This window comes from Scomber scombrus, chromosome 10 (assembly GCF_963691925.1).
Source record: "Scomber scombrus chromosome 10, fScoSco1.1, whole genome shotgun sequence".
Taxonomy (NCBI): Eukaryota; Metazoa; Chordata; class Actinopteri; order Scombriformes; family Scombridae; genus Scomber; species Scomber scombrus.
In genome coordinates, this window is record NC_084979.1 from 32,825,711 (window position 1) to 32,840,710 (window position 15,000).

Genomic DNA, 15,000 nt, shown 5'->3' on the forward strand with positions numbered 1-15,000 from the left:
CTGTAACATGACAAGGAGCCACAACTACACACAGGGGATTTATTATTTTACATTTCACTTTTTATAAGATGTTATCTCATTTAGATATGCATCAAATATAGGAATAGATTTAAAAAACACATTTGTGTTTGAAATATTACTGAAATATTTATTTCACTGTCAGCAGCCAATCAGTAGAAATCTGTGTGTGTGCGTCACTACTGGTTCACCAGTGCAGGAAAGTGTCCAGACAGCAGAATAAAAACTGTGTATTCTGTGAGAGGTTTAGCTGGCAGTGACAGGGTTAATCACCACTGTGTCAACTCCTTTAGCAAAAGCTGCAGTTTTAAGTAATGAGCTCATAACTAAAAGTCTCATTCAGTCTAAATAAGTCATTTCACCAGTCGACACTGCACATGTTCATCAAGTTTATTTATTATAGTGAAAGAAAAATGAAACGTTTGATGTGATGAAACCTGTTAAGATATGAAAACATGTTGAACTGGGTTATTATTTGCTAAAATGTCTCTACAAATAACTTTAAAGTATTTAGTGTCCTTCATCAAATGAATAATCAGTCATGGTGATGAATTAAATGTATTAAAACACTGAATAAAAGGGTCTCCTGTATTATGTTCTACTGATGCTAATCTATGTAATCCATGCTAATCTCACTATTACAACAATTATTTGATGTCTCTTATTATCTTATTTCACTTCATGTTCAGCACAAACTTCAGCTTTTAATTTGATAAATGAAGAAACAATAAACTGAATTTAAATCTATAAATGTGATGTGAATAGTGCTCACAGAGCTCAGCATCTGATTTGATTCACAATATTAAAAGCAGATTAAACTAAGTTAAAATCCAGAGAATAAAAGTGAGCCTTAAAAGCATGGACAGACTCAACCTGTCTAACGGCCTCTGGCAGGCTGCTATATATTGTTAGCAGTGGTGGAAGACGTATTCACATCCTTAATGTCAAAATTACATTACAAATAAAAAACCTGCATGAAAAATCACTACATGAAACTATAAAGCCTAAGTATACGCAGTACAATGTACTTTAAGGGTTAAAGTCAAGGAATTCATACCAGTTACAGATTATAGTGAGTGATTTGCTTATACTGCATTTGTTCAGGAATGTTCCCTTTGGGTAGAGACGGACGCCACTGAGCATGTGCAGTTAGTCTATGTTTCCGTTTCTAAACAAACTAACATGACCAAACTACCAAACAACAACGGAGGAATAAGATATATCAGACTCTGATACACACAATACTTGTTAATAGATCAGTTCATTGTTGGTTTGGAGCCAAACATGAAGAAAAATATAGAAAATCAGCAGAAGGACTCTTTAAGTTTTCATAAAGATTTTAATTTTGTCTGAGCAAACAAATAAAATAAATCCTACTGAGGTTACAGCATAGATTTACATACTTTATGATCATTATATGTATCATTTGAAGACCACACCAAATATTTTTAACAAAACATCAAACAATTAAAGGATGAAGGATAAAATCTTCCATAATAGACAAAAACTTCTCATCTTTTATTGAGATGTTCCTCTTCAGGTTGATTATATTTAAATATACATTAAAAAGCAAACAGACTTTGTCTCATGTATGCACATACGAGCTTCAACACATTGATGTGTGTAGCAGATGTTAAAAAACAGCAAGATTAAAATAAAACCAAGTTTAAGCACAAATTTAAACCCCAAATAATCAGATACAAATATAAAAACCAGATTAAACACAGTTAAGATCCAGAGAAAAAAAGTGAGTGTTAAGATGCATCTTAAAAGCATGAACAGACTCAGCTTGTCTAACAGCCTCAGCAGGCTGTTCCAGAGCCGAGTGGCTGCTACACTAAAAGCCATTAAAGGGACACTGCTGCTTGCTCTTCTTTGTCTTCTTCTCCTTGTGGCAGATGCACATGCTCAGTGGCGTCTGCCTCACACACAACTACTCTCACTTGCATCATTTAAAGATCACACCAAATATTTTAAACAAAACATCACACTTTTAAAGAATGAAGGAAAAAACTGTTCAGTAGAAACAGACAAACTTCTACACAGCATTAAAGCTCATCTTTTTTTGCCGTCTTCTTCTTCTCCTTGTGGAAGACTTTTCCATCAGGCTGCTTCTTCCAGCTCAGTTTGACGTCTTCATTCACCCCCTTCTCCTTCAGCCTCTGTTTGAGCTGAGATACACAAACATTTACTGTGTTGAATATCACTCACAGACTGAGATCCTTTACTTAAGTCAAAATACAGCAATGTAAAAATACTACATTACAAGTAAAAGTCCTGCATTTCAGATCCTGCCTGATTAAAAGAACAAAACTACAATCAGCTCAATTTACTTCAAGTATGAAGAGTAAAAGTTCCAGTTTAGCAGAAAATCTGCCGTTGTGACATGAGCCAGATAAAAAACACATTTCATTCATTTTATTAACTTTTCTCCAAAACAACTCAAAGATCTGGGTAACACTTTACTTGAAGGTATCGTCATAAGAGTGACATGACACTGTCATAACTGTTACATGACACAGTCATGAACGCGTCATAAACATTATGTCAATGTCATAAACGTTTATGACTGTTGTCATTAAGTGTCATTCTGTTCCTTTAATGACAAGTTGACATTGTTTGGGTTGTTTTGATTATGACAACTTGACTTTAATCAAAGTGACATGAAAATGGGTTAACCCTAACCAGTGGCGGGTGGCCAATAGAGGGCGATAGGGCGCCGCCCTCCCTAGCGTTTTTGATTTTTATTTTAAAAATGAAAAAATTTAAATTAACAATAATCACTTATTTTAAGTAAATTGTGTGTTTAAATTCGCAACAACATATCATATATAAAATATAAATCATAATTTTCGGAGTAAAAAGCTCCCTGCTGAGTGGCTGGGTCAGTGCAGCAGCCAGCCAATCACTGACAAGAGATTTGCACATAGAAACAGGAATTTATCCAATCAGCGTCGTCGGTTCTGATGCCTGAAGGGCCATAAAGATATCGCCCCAAGGGTGAGAGAGTGGGATTCCTGGTGACATTGCTGCTGTGATGTGATGTCTCTGCCACAAGGGGGCACTGCTGTAACAGTCAACAGCTTTGTGTGTAAACGTTTAAACCTAATAAGTTATTTGGTTCCAATTTGGTTCTAAACTTGTGTTTGTGCAATATGCTATTTATGTTTTGTATAAGAATGCCTCAAGTTATTAATACTGGTATTAAATAATTACTATTTCACAGAGCACTGGTATCCAGCCGTTTATGTTCAGTTGTTTTGGGATGGTTATTGAAACTGAGTTAATAGGCTTTATGCACAGCTCCACTACTTCCTGAACTCAATACAGCTCCTTTATTTCCTGTCTTACATTATTGGACAAACTGATTAATCCAGGTGTGTCTGACCTCACTAGTGACAACAACAATGATCAAACACCTGGATTAATCAATTTTTTCCAATAATGTAAGACAGGAAATAAAGGAGCTGTATTGAGTTCAGGAAGTAGTGGAGCTGTGCATAAAGTTCATAAAGCACAGCCCCACCTACAATATTTTTCATCAGCCTCCACTAACCCTAACCCTTCATTACACTGTCATAATGGAGTCCTGACAGTCAGTTTTGGGTTTCCTGTCCGTATCCTGTCAAACATGTATGACCAAGTGCTAGAATTGGTCTGTAACCTTGCACATCTAATTATAATAATCATTATGTCAACTTGCCACAAACACAAAAATAGGTGCATATTTTGTTAATGTCAAGATGTCATGACAAAGACATTTTCTGGTCACTTTGATTAAAGTCAAGTTGTCATAATCAAAACAACCCAAACAATGTCAACTTGTCATTACAGGATGTGTAACATGACAAGGAGCCACAACTACACACAGGGGCTCCACAGCAAAATGTTCTACCAGCTTGTTATATACTGTAATATTGAATGTAACATTTGTTGTGAATGTGACTGGCTCTGCTGCAGACTCCTAGTGTTTCTCTGTGTTCTTCCTGTTTGTCTCTCTCTCTCTTTCTTGTTGTTTTTGTGTGTGAAGCTGGCGTGGCCGTGGTTCTCCCTCCTTTCTGCTGGCTCTGCTGTGCCACTCACACCTGCCTCTCATCAGCTTACCTACCTGCAGTTACATGAACCCCAGCTCTCCAACAATGCCAGAGTGTTGTCTCACCTCAGTGACAGCTATACTTCAGGCTCTGCTACTCTCGTAAATTCTCTACTCTTTCTTTTTTGCTGTTTAATAATCAGACTTTTCCTCGTGCCTTAGGATCACCTTCACCTCATCCTCAGCCGCCCAGCAGCTCTGAGCTCCATTCCCCCTGCCATCAGCCTCCATCACAATTCAGCCTTGCAATAAACACCTCCACTCATTATCCTGCTGTGTGTCCTGCTCTTGGGTCTGACTCTAGTTCATAACAACATTGACATTGTAGTCCTGTTAGTTACCTGCTTCAAGACTTCCTCCATCACCTCAGGGTTGTTCGGATCCAGAGCAGAGTTCATCTTCACACTCACACGCATCTTGTGCTTTGGAACAATCTCTTTAAGAAACAAACAGGCTTCATCAGTTTTCACTCTTTCTTCTGAGTGTTGTTTTAGTGACACATTTTTCATACCAACATGTAAACTACACAAAACCTTCTGACAGTACATATGAGTCACATGTGATTGTTAAATAAAACCCATCCTGTACCTGCAGACTGCTCTGTGGTTTCAGGGAAAGATGATGAAGGTGTGAAGCTTCCTGAACTGGAGATTGAACTCTGTGTTGTTGCTGTTGTGGAGGCTGATGGGACTGATGTTGGAAAAGGTTGGGAGGTCCAGTTTGGTTCTTCAGTGGTTGGAGCTGTTAACACTGAAAACACAATGAAACTATCAGATACTGAATCAATAAAGCAGAGGAATGAGATGCTGCTCTAGAAAGAAAGATCATATTGAAACATCGACCACATACACAAGAAAAATACAGCATTAAATATGTTAATGAAGTAAATGATTAAGAACATTTGAAGGTGGTTTGTTCTAGTAATCACAAACAGCTCTTGCTGGACTCTAACCAGGGACGTTGTGGGTATATGATGTGCTGGAACCACTCGGCTATGAGGACGCTCCCACTTTGTGTTAACATTTGATTATATTTCTCAGTCTGTGTACGACAGTATAAATAAACTGAGCTGACTGTTCATACTGACCATTAGAAGATCCCTTCATCATGTTTACAATGGAAGTGATGGAGGACTAAACCCACAGTCCTCCTTCTGTGGAAACATGGATTTAAAAGTTGATCTGAAGCTAATATGAAGCTTCAGTCAAATCTTCATCTTCTATGTTTCAACGTTACAGTGTTTTTAGTAGCAAAGACTTTGTGTTACTATACTTCCACCACAGCTCAACAGGGAAACACTAAGAGGGAATCTGATGCTAAAAAGACTGTAAATGTGTCAGATATCACTTGATATAATAACTCAGACTGATGAAGCTCAATAGAAGCTGATCAGCTACTTTAAATGACTGTGTGGAAACACTGTGATACAGTCCTCCATCACTGAACACTGGAAGCACAATTGAAGATCTTTTAATAGTCAGTATGAACAGGAGGAATGATTACAGAGAGGAAAACCTCTTTACTGTTCATATGGACATCTGACTGCTGCTTAACACACACTGGGAACACTGGAAACACTGGGAACACTGGGAACTGTCCTTTAAAGGATAACTGAATCATGACTTACCTTTGTAACAAATAAATGGTTTGTTATAGCCACAGTTCCAGTCCTCCCAACCTCCAGAATGGTTGAAGTTCACTGCCACGCAATCCTCCTTCCCAACATTGTTGTGAGGTTCTCCTGAGGCCCAGTACCTAAAGGAGGACTTACTTCCATCAGACCACTTCCAGGAGTCTCTGAAGAGGCCGATCCAGACTTTTTCTCCACCAGTTAGATTCTTCACCTCCTGGTTCTCTGCTTCATTTCTCACAGTGGCCAGGTCTGTGTAGTTTGCTCTGCAGTAGCTCTGGGCCTCAGTCCAACTCATGGGACGAAGAATGAGGATAAATTTCACATCTGACCCTGAAAATAGACCATAGTGAAAATCTGTGTTTCCGTTCTGTCACTTTACATGAGTGAAAAAAGATGAATGCCACAGTTTGTGTAACATTTTTGTGTCATTATGAATCCACTGAGAACTGCTCCAATAAAGGACTGTGTCAGTAAAAATAATAATTAAAGACACTGACTATGTTAGAGTTTGTTTGGTTTAACAGCCTCTTCATACGTCTACACTTCTCTCTTCAGACGTTCTGTATCCAGTGGTGGAGCGTACATATGAACATGGAGGCACACATTCATCCATAAAGGCACATCAGAGCCACTTTGCCTCCTTTTCTTACCCCTTTGACTGAGACAGTGACCTGTGTTAATGTTGGAGCTCAATGAGTCAACAGGCTTTATAGAAACTGGCTTCATGACTCTGCTTCACACCTTGAAATGAATGCAGGGATCACACTGATGGAACTGACTATTTCAGCCCAAATCTGGAGGAAACTGAACAGTAACTGGAAAAGAACGGACCGTTAGTGATAACTCTCACCTCTCACAGAAGAGCAGACTGCCTGAAGGGGTGTTTTACAACCAACATCGTTCCATTCTCCAGTATTATACATCTCTGTGCAGTGTTCACCACTCCCATAGTTGTCTGGTTGGCCTTTGGCCCAATTTATGAACTCAACCTCTGCATGTCTGTCTGACCACCTCCAGCTGTTCACGTCATCGTACAGTCCTATCCAGGCCGTCTGAAAGCAAGATTAGATTTTGTTATACAACATTTGTCTTTGCTCAGCTTAAAGATACTTTGCATAACATTTCCATTCACATACATTATAAGAGTAGATTTCATCTAAAGTAACTGATGCAGTATTACTTGCTGGTAATAGTATTTCAGTCATTTAATGGCACACACACAGCAAACTGTTAAATTATTACATGATAGTAAACTTTAAATGAAACTTTAAATTCTTCTTTCTTAATTAAATGATTTGCTGTCTTCTGTTTTAAATTGTCAATAATTCTGAGCTGTTTTTTGTAGATGAAAGCAGTTATATGAAAAAGCCTTATTAGTCTTATTCATAGTCATATTACTAAAAAATAAATTAAAATCATTTTTGTCCATTTTCATGATATTTACACATATTTCACATTTAGCTTTCTGTTATTGCTCCCATATGAAGTCCCACTTAAAACAAAGTCATTGGGTCATATTTACCAAGAAAGTGGAACATTTGTACTAAAATGTTCATCATAGTCTGAAGAAAATGTACTAAAGCAGCAGCTCAGTGTGTATGACACCTCTCACTTACAGACTGTCATTGTCATAAATGCAAATTTAACAGATACAGAGTGAACAGTAGTGAAAAGTGAATTCACCGCCTGGCCGTCTGCATCGAGGACCATTTTGTTTAAATCCATCATGTCTATCAGGGTCTTCACATCCTCCATGTCGTCTATCGTGGCCAGGTCTGTGTATTTGTCTCTGCAGTAACTCTGCGCTTCAGTCATGTTCTTCCTCTCATAAACAAAGTGGTACTGATGCTGAACGTGTGACGAGACGACACACAGCACTGTGATGACAGACATGCACATTGATTAAACACAACCTGAAAATAACATTACATTTCAGTGTATTCAGGTGTGTCATTACTTTTGTCAGTAAAAGGTTTTTGATGTGAACATAAAAAACTCCAACTATCATTTTGTATTTAGTGTGTCAGTTAATAGAAAAGCACTGTAAAACTAAAGTCATTGTGTTTAAAGTTGTCACAGTGCTGTACATATTACACTCACTAAGATACCACAATGCAGTGTTTATATGTACATTCAGTTGTTGAATTCTCAGCGCCGCTGCAAAAATGACTTGAAGTAACATGATGTTAACTATTTTGATCACTTGCTCGATTTCATGGCTTCGGTGTAGGCTAGGCTTCAGAACACAACTTGCCAGGCATGGACAGGCCATCGGGCGTACCGGGAAATTGCACATTTGTAAGTTTACTATACTGTATACTGTTGTTATGTGTTCTTGCTAACATCTACCTGGATGGTCATAAAGCCTACTACTTTTACAGAGTGACTGTAATGACTGCACCTATCAATTATTGCATTATTTTAAAGACACCAATACTGTCAATGTACATTTTTTGAAACAGTCTCATTTTCACTGTTCTCTTGACCCACCTGGTCTCTCTTTCTCTGCCCTTAGACCATATTTGGAGTGAAGGTTTGCCTTTCTCTGATGTGGAGTTCAAATGTGTTATGATGATAGCTGATTTTTACATAACTTTGAAGCCTAATTTCACATATTTAGCGATTATTTAATCATTCACATTTGGCAGGGTGGTTAACAACACACTTTTCTGTGGTATGTCAAACTCAGAACACATATTTATTCTTACTTTAATGACTTTAATTAGTTTAAATAAATATTATTTATGCTTAAATATGATTAACATTAACTTAATATTTTCAGGGATGTTAAGTTGAGAATAAAGTACATTACACTTGATACTGACTAGTAAGATGTACTTAATACTTGAAACCAGAATATGATCAGGGTGACTTTTGAACACTGGAAATAAATCGTGTACTTGTTCCGGCAGCAGCCCCGTGGCACTCAACATTTCCCTGGAATTTTTTTAGTTTATAATTTAATATTACTTTTAACAACTCAGGGACGTCTAAGCAGCAACATGTTGTCTGAGCACTTTTTTGCACTGTCAATTTGAAATAATGTTTTGTTTTTTAATGAAGGGGTGGACATTAAAAACATATTTCTTTATCTGATTCATCGAAAAAATAATCGACTAATTAATCAATTAGAACCTAGAATGGTTCAGGTCCTACTTGGAGGAGCGGAGTTATTTTGTGACCATTGGAAGTTATGAATCCGATCGAGTGGCTATGACATGTGGAGTTCCTCAGGGGTCAGTTCTTGGACCCCTTCTGTTCAGTCTATATATGCTGCCTTTGGGTCAAATTCTGCAGAACTCTAATGTAGACTATCACAGTTATGCAGATGACACGCAGATATACCTAGCACTGTCCCCGGATGACTACAGTCCAATACAGTCATTGTGTCACTGTTTAGAGCAAGTAACAAATTGGATGAACCAGAATTTCCTTCAGTTAAATCAGGACAAAACTGAGGTCATTGTTTTTGGCAATAAAGAGAAGAGGATTGCTGTCAGTAAACATCTCGAGTCACTCTCTCTAAAAACTAGGGACCAAGTCCGAAACCTTGGTGTGCTGATAGACTCAGATCTGAGCTTCAGCAGTCATATCAAATCAATCACCTAAGCAGCCTTCTATCAGCTTAATATCCAGAGTGTAGGGTTTTATGTCTCAAACAGACCAGGAGAAGTTGATTCATGCTTTCATCTCCAGTAGACTAGACTACTGTAACGGTCTTCTGACTGGACTCCCACAAAAAAGCATTAAACAACTGCAGCTCATTCAGAACGCTGCAGCCCAAGTTTTAACCAGAACAAAAAGATCAGAGCACATTACTCCAGTTCTAAAGTCTTTACACTGGCTCCCAGTCAGCTATAGAATAGATTTTAAAGTTCTGCTACTGGTCTACAAATCACTGAATGGTTTAGGTCCAGAATACATGAATGATATGTTAGTAGAATATAAACCCAGTAGGGCTCTGAGATCTACTGACTCAGGTCAGATAGTAGAGCTCTGAGATCTACTGACTCAGGTCAGATAGTAGAGCTCTGAGATCTACTGACTCAGGTCAGATAGTAGAGCTCTGAGATCTACTGACTCAGGTCAGATAGTAGAGCTCTGAGGTCTACTGGCTCAGGTCAGATAGTATAGCTCTGAGATCTACTGACTCAGGTCAGATAGTAGAGCTCTGAGATCTACTGACTCAGGTCAGATAGTGGAGCCCAGAGTTCAGACTAAACATGGTGAAGCAGCTTTTAGCTGTTATGCTGCACACAACTGGAACAAACTACCAGCAGAACTGAAATCAGCCCCAACTGTGAACATTTTTAAATCCAGGTTAAAAACACTTCTCTTCTCCTGTGCTTATGATTGAGCTCTTTCAAAGCACTTTCATTTGCACTCTTTGTCCTTTTAATGATTTTAAGGCAAATCATTATTTTATGCTGCAATCTTATATTTAATGCTCTATTATAGTATTTTATTTCTCTCTCTTTCTGTTTCTGTACTTTGTTTTTATTATTAGTGTGTGTGTGTGTGTGTGGGGGGGGGGGGGGGTATGTATGTGTTTACTATGATTGGGTTTTATTTTTATTTCTCAAATTCCATGTTTTTTTCAATTTTTTCTGTTAAATGTTTGTTTTATATAAAGCACATTGAGTTGCCACTGTGTATGAAATGCTCTATATAAATAAAACTGCCTTGCCTTGCCTTATGTGGAAACATGGATTTAAAAGTTGATCTGAAGCTAATATGAAACTTCAGTCGTCCAAATGAGTCAAATCTTCATCTTCTAAGTTTCAACGTTACAGTGTTTTTAGTACCAAAGTCTTTTTTTTACTAAACTTCCACCACAGCTCAACAGGGAAACACTAAAACTGCTTTTTATTGAACAACTATGAATATTAGAAAGGTGCAGTATCAGGGAACATTGATTTCCCTTTTCTAGGTCTTCTTAATACAGTCAACAGATACAGAATCCTTCCAGAAGAGATTCACAAATGTAGTGATCCCTTCATAATGCACATACAATGTCCTGTACCTGCAGACTGCTCTGTGGTTTCAGGGAAAGATGATGAAGGAGTGAAGCTTCCTGAACTGGAGATTGAACTCTGTGTTGTTGCTGTTGTGGAGGCTGATGGGACTGATGTTGGAAAAGGTTGGGAGGTCCAGTTTGGTTCTTCAGTGGTTGGAGCTGTTAACACTGAAAACACAATGAAACTATCAGATACTGAATCAATAAAGCAGAGGAATGAGATGCTGCTCTAGAAAGAAAGATCATATTGAAACATCGACCACATACACAAGAAAAATACAGCATTAAATATGTTAATGAAGTAAATGATTAAGAACATTTGAAGGTGGTTTGTTCTAGTAATCACAAACAGCTTTTGCTGGACTCTAACCAGGGACGTTGTGGGTATATGATGTGCTGGAACCACTCGGCTATGAGGACGCTCCCACTTGTGTTAACATTTGATTATATTTCTCAGTCTGTGTACGACAGTATAAATAAACTGAGCTGACTGTTCATACTGACCATTAGAAGATCCCTTCATCATGTTTACAATGGAAGTGATGGAGGACTAAACCCACAGTCCTCCTTCTGTGGAAACATGGATTTAAAAGTTGATCTGAAGCTAATATGAAGCTTCAGTCAAATCTTCATCTTCTATGTTTCAACGTTACAGTGTTTTTAGTAGCAAAGTCTTTGTGTTACTATACTTCCACCACAGCTCAACAGGGAAACACTAAGAGGTAATCTGATGCTAAAAAGACAGTAAATGTGTCAGATATCACTTGATATGAATAACTCAGACTGATGAAGCTCAATAGAAGCTGATCAGCTACTTTAAATGACTGTGTGACACACTGTGATACAGTCCTCCATCACTGAACACTGGAAGCACAATTGAAGATCTTTTAATAGTCAGTATGAACAGGAGGAATGATTACAGAGAGGAAAACCTCTTTACTGTTCATATGGACATCTGACTGCTGCTTAACACACACTGGGAACACTGGGAACACTGGGAACACTGGGAACACTGGGAACACTGGGAACTGTCCTTTAAAGGATAACTGAATCATGACTTACCTTTGGAACAAATAAATGGTTTGTTATAGCCACAGTTCCAGTCCTCCCAACCTCCAGAATGGTTGAAGTTCACTGCCACGCAATCCTCCTTCCCAACATTGTTGTGAGGTTCTCCTGACTTCCAGTACCTAAAGGAGGACTTACTTCCATCAGACCACTTCCAGGAGTCTCTGAAGAGGCCGATCCAGACTTTTTCTCCACCAGTTAGATTCTTCACCTCCTGGTTCTCTGCTTCATTTCTCACAGTGGCCAGGTCTGTGTAGTTTGCTCTGCAGTAGCTCTGGGCCTCAGTCCAACTCATGGGACGAAGGATGAGGATAAATGTCACATTTGACCCTGAAAATAGACCATAGTGAAAATCTGTGTTTCCTGTCTGACACTTTACATGAGTGAAAAAAGATGAATGCCACAGTTTGTGTAACATTTTTGTGTCATTATGAATCCACTGAGAACTGCTCCAATAAAGGACTGTGTCAGTAAAAATAATAATTAAAGACACTGACTATGTTAGAGTTTGTTTGGTTTAACAGCCTCTTCATACGTCTACACTTCTCTCTTCAGACGTTCTGTATCCAGTGGTGGAGTACATATGAACATGGAGGCACACATTCATCCATAAAGGCACATCAGAGCCACTTTGCCTCCTTTTCTTACCCCTTTGACTGAGACAGTGACCTGTGTTAATGTTGGAGCTCAATGAGTCAACAGGCTTTATAGAAACTGGCTTCATGACTCTGCTTCACACCTTGAAATGAATGCAGGGATCACACTGATGGAACTGACTATTTCAGCCCAAATCTGGAGGAAACTGAACAGTAACTGGAAAAGAACGGACCGTTAGTGATAACTCTCACCTCTCACAGAAGAGCAGACTGCCTGACGGGTTAGGGCACAATCAGCATCGTTCCATTCTCCAGTATCAGACATCTCTGTGCAGTGTTCACCACTCCCATCGTTGTTCGGTTCGCCTTTGGCCCAATTTGTGAACTCAACCTTTGCATGTCTGTCTGACCACCTCCAGCTGTTCACGTCATCGTACAGTCCTATCCAGACCGTCTGAAAGCAAGATTAGATTGTGTTATACAACATTTGTCTTTGCTCAGCTTAAAGATACTTTGCATAACATTTCCATTCACATACATTATAAGAGTAGATTTCATCTAAAGTAACTGATGCAGTATTACTTGCTGGTACTAGTATTTCAGTCATTTAATGGCACACACACAGCAAACTGTTAAATTATTACATGATAGTAAACTTTAAATTAAACTTTAAATTCTTCTTTCTTATTTGAATTATTTGCTGTCTTCTGTTTTAAATTGTCAATAATTTTGAGCTGTTTTTTGTACATGAAAGGAGTTATATGAAAAAGCCTTATTAGTCTTATTCATAGTCATATTACTACAAAATACATTAAAATCATTTTTGTCCATTTTCATGATATTTACACATATTTCACATTTAGCTTTCTGTTATTGCTCCCATATGAAGTCCCACTTAAAACAAAGTCATTGGGTCATATTTACCAAGAAAGTGGAACATTTGTACTAAAATGTTCATCATAGTCTGAAGAAAATGTACTAAAGCAGCAGCTCAGTGTGTGTGACACCTCTCACTTACAGACTGTCATTGTCATAAATGCAAATTTAACAGATACAGAGTGAACAGTAGTGAAAAGTGAATTCACCGCCTGGCCGTATTCATCGAGGACCATTTTGTTTAAATCCATCATGCCTGTCAGGGTCTTCACATCCTCCATGTCGTCTATCGTGGCCAGGTCTGTGTATTTGTCTCTGCAGTAACTCTGCGCTTCAGTCATGTTCTTCCTCTCATAAACAAAGTGGTACTGATGCTGAACGTGTGACGAGACGACACACAGCACTGTGATGACAGACATGCACATTGATTAAACACAACCTGAAAATAACATTACATTTCAGTGTATTCAGGTGTGTCATTACTTTTGTCAGTAAAAGGTTTTTGATGTGAACATAAAAAACTCCAACTATCATTTTGTATTTAGTGTGTCAGTTAATAGAAAAGCACTGTAAAACTAAAGTCATTGTGTTTAAAGTTGTCACAGTGCTGTACATATTACAATCACTAAGATACCACAATGTATAATATTAATAATAATATGGGAAATGAATGACATTTAAAAAATACACATATATAAATAAATAAAACTCTTACCTGACGCAGCTATGATGCTGAGAAGAACTTTCTCCATCATCGTCTGTTTGTATCTGCTTCTCTCTCTGAGTCTGTGACTGATGATATGCAGCTGTAGGTTATTTACCTGTTACCTCACCTTTACTGGCACCATACAAAGAGTTCATGGTGTTCTTTAGTTTCATATCAGGCAAATATCTCATATTTACTGAAACCATGCAAAGTGTTCATAGTGTTTATTATTTTCCTCTCAGACTCTTCAGTTTCCACAGAACTGATTATGCAGGTTTCCTGATAGTGTACTGAATATCAGGTCAAGAATAATCCTCCTGTTCAATGTCTACATGCTCCCACAAGCTCAGATTATAGAAAACAACCAGATATGTACCATAATTATACAGATGACACACATTTACATTACTATATCACCAGGGGACAACGGTCCAGCTTTAATCAGTGATGTTAAAAACCCCAAACCCATCCAGACATGTTGGTGTCGTCTCAGACCTGAATTTCAACAACCACATAAAGACAGTTACAAAGTTAGTCTACTATCAGCTGAAGAATATATCAAGAGTTAAAGGACTTATGTCTTAGCAGGATTTATAAAAACTTGTCCATAAGTTTCTCTTCAGCAGATTGGATAGTGTAACAGAGTCTTTACAGGTCTCCCTAAAAAGTCTATCAGACAGCTGCAGCTGATTCAGAGTCCTCACTAAGACCAGGTTCACTAACAAAGACCACGCCAACTAAGATATGAGTTTAAGTATTTATTATGTGGAAGGAAAAAGGGTTGAGGGATAGGGAAGAAGGGATGTAGGGTTAGGGTGGAGGGCTCGTAGGGTTGGGAGGGAGGATGAGGGGAAAGGATGGGATGTAAGAGAGGAGTAAAGAGAGGTGTAGTGTGTGGTGTGGATTAAAGTTGAAGCCGGTTGCCGGGTCGATGAGGAGGCGCAGGATGCTGGACCCGTCTTCTAATTGGGTGTGTGGAGGGAACCGGGGCAG

At 38.4% G+C, this 15,000-nt stretch overlaps 1 protein-coding gene across 1 annotated transcript; it reads right to left on the bottom strand.

Moving 5' to 3' along the window:
• Positions 1-2,066: 2,066 nt before the first annotated feature.
• LOC133987782 (macrophage mannose receptor 1-like) lies at positions 2,067-6,884 on the bottom strand. Its single transcript, XM_062427222.1, has 5 exons — positions 6,595-6,884; positions 5,739-6,074; positions 4,700-4,852; positions 4,453-4,547; positions 2,067-2,189 (listed from the first exon to the last, which is right to left on the bottom strand). The coding sequence occupies exons 1-5, from the start codon at positions 6,665-6,667 to the stop codon at positions 2,067-2,069; spliced, it is 780 nt and encodes a 259-aa protein (XP_062283206.1). The 5' UTR covers positions 6,668-6,884.
• Between the last annotated feature and the right edge of the window lie 8,116 nt (positions 6,885-15,000).

Bases quoted from the DNA above. Each gene is read 5' to 3' on its own strand.
- LOC133987782 (XM_062427222.1), bottom strand. From the start codon at position 6,667: ATGTATAATACTGGAGAATGGAACGATGTTGGTTGTAAAACACCCCTT. The intron at 4,853-5,738 runs GTAAGTCATGAT...CAGTGTTAACAG, and splicing joins ACCATTTATTTGTTACAAAG to CTCCAACCACTGAAGAACCA. The intron at 2,190-4,452 runs GTAACTAACAGG...TGTGTATCTCAG, and splicing joins TGGAGGAAGTCTTGAAGCAG to CTCAAACAGAGGCTGAAGGA.